The sequence below is a fragment of the Sardina pilchardus genome, chromosome 5, assembly GCF_963854185.1.
Source record: "Sardina pilchardus chromosome 5, fSarPil1.1, whole genome shotgun sequence".
Classification (NCBI taxonomy): Eukaryota; Metazoa; Chordata; class Actinopteri; order Clupeiformes; family Clupeidae; genus Sardina; species Sardina pilchardus.
Genome location: NC_084998.1, coordinates 6,701,207 through 6,707,359, shown reverse-complemented (window position 1 = coordinate 6,707,359; position 6,153 = coordinate 6,701,207). Strand labels below are relative to the sequence as shown.

Here is a 6,153-nt window from a genome sequence, read left to right as displayed (position 1 = left end):
TAGCGCCTGGGAAGATTCCAGTTTCCTGTTTAGTTTTAAACGCTCCCTGAAATATGAGAAGTCCACACTTTCCCAAAGGCCTTTCCAAGTTTCTGTCCAGATCTGTTTGTTCACATTCTAGAGGGCAAATTGTCTGTCTAATAACAAACTTTTTTTTACAGAACAGCATAGTGGTATCTAATCCTGTACCATTTATGTAGCCTATTACATTCTAATGTCACATTATAGTGTCGTTGTCATTTATAATGGTACATTTTCTTCACAGTCATGCACACATATTCTCTCTTGCTCTCTCCGCCTGTCTCTGTCTCTCTCTCTCTCTCTCTCTCTCTCTCTCTTTCTCATAAACACACACACACATTTAGCCTAACTTTGAGACATTAACTTTCAGATCTTTCAGATTACGGTAGGCTAATGTTTTTGCAGCTGCATCAGAATAGGGATATCTGAGGCACTTGTTCTCAGTCACTGACAGCCATGATTACAGGCAGTTGGGTTATCTGCATAACCTTTTCTGCATCCTTTTACAGCCTGGCAAACCTTACTCGTTCTCATGTCCATGTTAACCAACAAACATGAACAGCCTTTGTGCTTCATAGTGGCCATAAGGCTCCTGCCATAATTTGCCACTAGAATATAGCCTATTATTCCCTAAAACTAAACACCTCAAATCTTTAAAAACATCTGAACACCCCCTCAGTGGACTCAGGAACAGTTGAAAGTAGGCCTAGTCTACAGAGTCTACCCAGAGTACTGATAGTTTTTGCATGGGAATATATCATCCATAGCATTATATCATTCATCCATACACTTTCTCCTTTGGTAAATAATAATAATAATAATGGTCTATTCTAGACATCATCACTAGGATAGGCCTATAACTCAATTTCTTTGACAAAATAGGCTAATGGTTTCACTGGAATCTATATCAAAAAATGTTTTAAATCAAAACCGAACATAGGCTAGACCTATCCAAAATCCACCATAGAGCAGCGTGCCGTTTTTTTAATTGGCAGTCTAACGTTCTTTATACATCAAAAATTCAACTAAAACTGCTTAGAATAGGAATATGCACAGATAGCCTAGATATTTCAAGGCAACTAGGCCTATACAGGAAGTCTTCCCCCAAAGCGTCGGAAAGTTGCCAGTGATTTCCTCTGCCGCTCCCCCGCACAGTCCTCGTTGCTCTCGCTGTCTTTTGTCTGGATATGCTGAGCCCTGGGAAAGGGGCCGAGTATCGCTGCGCTTTAGGCAAAAAATAGGGTACCTCCTCCCCCTCTATTCAGTAAACCACATGCTAGCGGTAGTGAAAGCGCTCTAAATCCAAGGTAACACGGTCCTACACTGCCGAAATGCTTTAACGGAAATCAGCACACCCCAAGAAAACAGAGGACGTGGCCATAGGGATGGTAGACATCAGTTTAGTACAATCGCATCTAGACCAGACCCCTAGACGACATTTATCTAGACCGCGTTCCTAAAATGACCCGGCATCTCCGTCGCCTTTCTACTGCGGCTCGCATCCTGCTCCACTCCCCCTCTCAGTTCTAGCTCAGCTCAGCATCCATATTTTTCGCATCCCTGTGTGTGAATGTAGGGAGTGGCAGACCACATCTATCTGAAGTCCGGGGATTCGGGGGACTATTTCATTTTGGAAGATTAAAGTTAGTCGGCGACTACCTTGTGCATTATCGAAGGTGGACTTTGTAAGGTAAGAATGCTTTTGTTGTATCTTCATCGCAGGCTATTTGAGACATCTGTCAGGGCCAAGCAAAAACGCAGACCACGCTGCAGTACATAGCTAAAACAATAGAACAAGATTTGCAATGTAGAAAGGTTTACTTCTGTATGCAACTGTATCGTGTAGAGACATCATACTGATTTTTGTTAAATTAATTTAGTCATATTTGATCAAATCTGAGTCTTGGTTTGTTGAAAGGGTCGTTTTGAGGTCTCTAAGCAAGTAACGTTCGCCAGACGGCGTAACACAACAGGGACATCCTCAACCTTAATGAAAACTGTAACAAGTTTCACGGCATAATATAGAATTGCATCTATGGCATTCACATTAAACACTTGAACAATAATTCCAACATCAGCTTAGGCTCGTGTTTTGTTTAGGGCTATAAAGATGACAGACGGCCACGTCCTAAAGACGCTTTAAATGAAAGCTTGAGAAAATATAGCCTATATTCCTAAGTCCACCAGAAGAAAGCTTTCACTCTTTCATCCAACTGTAGTGTAGGGTATGATCTTATGGGCGTGAGTCAGTTATATGAGTCATTTATTCCCATCCGTTAGCTACTCTTGTTTGTTTTGTCTCCTGATGCTTCACCACAATTAGGTACTGCTGGTGTTATCCTCTAGTGGGGGTTTTAGTGTCTCTGTGTTGTGCAATGAGCTTTTTGAAGTCCAGTGCTTCTGGTCATTCCCAGGCCTAATCTTATACATTAATACAAACCCAGGTGAATTAAATAATTTAGTGGGTGTTCAAGTATTTTAAAAAATATATGTATGCATAAGATTAGCTTATTCAAGTCCACAATCAGCGGCCTTCCATCATCAATATAGTGAAGAAGAGGGTTTTGTTTGTGTATCTTAAATAACCTAGTTTTAATACCATTCTGTATCAACTGAACTTGCTTAATGAAACACACCTTCTCAGTCCTGCAGGTACCATGGGGATACTCCATCACTACAACCACATCTAGTGCCTCAGCACAAGCCTTTGGTTTTTGGGAATTTGCTGCCTATCAGCTGAGCACCATGAACATGTTGAAGTCAAGTGGACTGAAGATTCCTGGCAGGGGTCCAAAGCACTCCAGCCCTGTGGGACGAACCACTGCTGGGTCCTCTTCCGGTCCTGCTGCACAAAAAGACAGTAAGTCTGCTTTCCCCACAGGCGCCTAAAGGGCCTAGGAAGGAGTGTTTTTCCAACATAAGTTAACCATGATTCAGCTAATCCAGCAGTGGTCCTCTTGCATGTCGTTTCCATTGCATGGAAGGCTTCAAATGTGCCTGCTGTGCAAGAACAACAACATACACGTGAAAGTATTAAGAGTGAGACAGTTGGTTCCGTGCCTGTTGTTCTACTTGTATATTTGGACACATCAAGAGATTAGGAATCCTAATTCCACAAAAATATAGATAAAAAAAAAAAAACAATGTTTCATGTAGAGTAGACCAGAGGACTTTGAGGATTATCACATTACTGTGATTTCTGAGTGCCCCTCAGGAAAAGCCATGTCGCCAGTTATTTTAGGCAAACCTTCATGTGGGCATGTATTCCAGCTCATACACCATGCATCATTAAGTTTTTAGTTAGCCTAATCTACCCTTCCAAGCAATAAAAAGCACCCTAAAAGCAGCAATTAAGCAATTCCCATTCCAATGTGTATGGACTTAGCAGGCAGAGTGTATAAAGTGCACAGCAGCTCATTTAATGCCTTAGTCTTAGATTTCTGACCCCAGGACACAGACACGTGTTTTATAAACTACGACCGGACGGGGTAATCTCCACTGGGCCTGCGGTGCTCTGCTCACGGCCCGCAGCAGCTAGAGTCAGACTGTAGTTTGTTATTTGCATTAGTTTGTGTGTCAACCAGAAGGGTGTTATGGTTCAAGCTGTCTGTGGAATGCACTGAGAGGGAAAAAAAAGGGAACTCAGGAAGTGAAGTCACGGTAAGTGAAAATCAAGCAGTGCAAGAATGCAGCGTTATGCAGCCAGTTAAATGAGCGCAACCCTGGTTGTTGATTAAAATAACATAGGTCCACAATCTACAGAATGGATCTGGTTTGTGGGCGGCTGAGTATTTGATATAAGTATGTGGTTGGTTAGTATACATTGGAATTCAGAATTTAACTCAGACTTCAGAATTTGAATGTCTGGCCTAACCAAGTGTTCTTTTGAACCAAAATAGATCTGTGCACTGTAATGCAGTGGAGATGGACACTGTGTGAATACATGACGCCACTATTCCATTGAGATTATTAAGTAATAACTAGGCTACTATCTAATGTGCCTTATTTGGAAGTTAGTGAACTACTGCTGAATGTAACCACTTACCAAAGTTGCATTGTTTTGACATATTGTAACAGAGAAAAAAGACTCCAGGTCATAGAGGAACACTGCAAGGAAAAAAAAGAAGAGACAGAGAGAGGGTAGAAAGGAAGTGTAATGTGTGTTTGTGTGAGGGAGTGAGTGTCCTTTTGCAGAGGGGAGGCGGCATTAAGAGCTGTGCTGGGGTGGGTCATTGTGCTGGTGCTGGTGAATAGTGGAATTCTGATGGGTGGGAGGTGGCGACGGGGCACAATTGTGAAGTGAGGCCTGTGTTCTTCTCCTTCCTCCTGCCTCCCTCTCTCTCTCTCCCTCGCTCACTCGCTCCCTTTACCCAGATCTGCTGTTGCCCTGGCAACGCGGCCACTTGGGCAAGCAACACGGCAGGGCCTTCGGTTTTCGCTCGTCACTGGGCCGGGACATCTCGAATGGGGCTTCTCTTGTAGTGGCTCAGTGACGTGGCCGCGAGCCAGACTGACCCCAGGTCACACGCGAGTTGCGGGAATGCAAACATGCTACACACTTCATTGTAAACATACATACTGTAGCATTCTGGTTGTCCTTTGATTGGGTGTGGCAGATTAGAAAAGGAAGGCATTATTTTACGTTATTTTAATGTATAGGATACGTAAATTACAGCTCTCTGCAAGATCATGATGAGTTGTCTGAATTTATGAAATGTGTCGGTCAGAGCTTGAAATCTCCTGTCCTTTTAATGATCTCATCATTTTGAGCACAGTGTCCCCGTCATATGCCTCAACCACTTTATATTATCCATCTGTACCCTTGCAATAATGACCTACATTAGACCATCTCTACCTGAAGTGTTGTTGGCCCTGCTTGTGAGCACAGCTCTTGGAAGGTTAACAAGCTCCACGTGTTTTGATAGAGGCGCAGCCACCAAGATGAGCAGAGCCTGGCTTCTTTTGTCTGTGTTTTGGTTTGCATCTACAATGCTGTCTATCGGTCACAGAACATATGGGAGCAATTGGGGCACAAAAGCTGTCCTTACTCCCCCTCCCCCAGTCCTGGCCAACCCTGGCACCAACCACGTCAACACACACACTGAGCTGTGAGGGCAGCAGACCACATGCTAATTCAGCTGTGTTGCTCTCGCAGTTTTGCCGGGGGAAAAAAATCACTGATAAATAGTGTGTCATACACAAAGTATTAAGCTGTGCAGTCAATGTTTCACTTCAAATTGGTCTGTTATGGAATGAACATGACTAGGGTATGAACTCCTATATAATTGAGGTTTTGAGGATTTTTTTGCAGGTGTCAGCATTGGGGCCACTTGTCTAGTTTTGATACAGGATTTGAATTGTTGGAATTGTTAACACACATCTACACATTTGTGTTATAAGGTTGGAAGTTGGAAAGTAGTTTTAGTTCTTTGATTTTTTTTTGTTGTCAAATTTTGTTGTTATATTATGCCCTCTTCTCTCGTTCTCTATGTCCTTCCTTGACTCTTTGTAGATAAGTGTGGGTGGTGGTGGTAGGTCTTTAATGTAGAACAGCACTAAATGAGAAACTAGGTGAACCTCATTTTAGTCCTCAAATGTAAGTTTGTTACCAGTTCTGAATATTCTCATTAGATGTCTGTTCCACATCATCAGCGTGCCGTTTGTGCTGAAGTTGGGCCGCTTGGCTGACACTTGTCCCTCTCTCTGCAGACCCTCCCCACAAGCCCACCACACCGACACACACACACACACACACACACAGTTGACACTTGCCCCTCTCTCTGCAGACCCTCCCCACAAGCCCACCACACCGACGGCCAGCAACGCCTCAGACAAGTCCAGCTCCAAAGCCTCCGAGGTCGGCGATGACGTCTTGGGGGACTTTGTGGTCGGCGAACGGGTGTGGGTCAACGGCGTCAAGCCCGGAGTCGTCGCGTACCTCGGCGAGACGCAGTTTGCGCCGGGCCAGTGGGCCGGCGTGGTCCTGAACGACCTGGTGGGCAAGAACGACGGCTCGGTGGGTGGCGTGCGCTACTTCGAGTGCCAGGCCATGCAGGGCATCTTCACCCGGCCCTCCAAACTCTCGCGGCAGCCGACCGGGGACGGGGGCGACGGCCACGCCGGGGATGCCCT

General features: G+C 44.5%; 1 protein-coding gene across 1 annotated transcript in view; it reads left to right on the top strand.

The window, feature by feature from the left end:
- The first annotated feature begins 1,259 nt into the window (after positions 1 to 1,259).
- The window catches only part of clip2 (CAP-GLY domain containing linker protein 2), a 21,566-nt gene continuing 16,672 nt past the window's right edge, over positions 1,260 to 6,153 (top strand). Inside the window, exons 1-3 of the mRNA XM_062536147.1 lie at positions 1,260 to 1,711; positions 2,666 to 2,881; positions 5,808 to 6,153. The exon at positions 5,808 to 6,153 is cut by the window's right edge and continues 190 nt beyond it. Of these exons, the coding sequence (XP_062392131.1) occupies positions 2,767 to 2,881; positions 5,808 to 6,153 (461 nt within the window). The 5' untranslated portion in view covers positions 1,260 to 1,711; positions 2,666 to 2,766. The remainder of the gene's footprint in view (positions 1,712 to 2,665; positions 2,882 to 5,807) is intronic.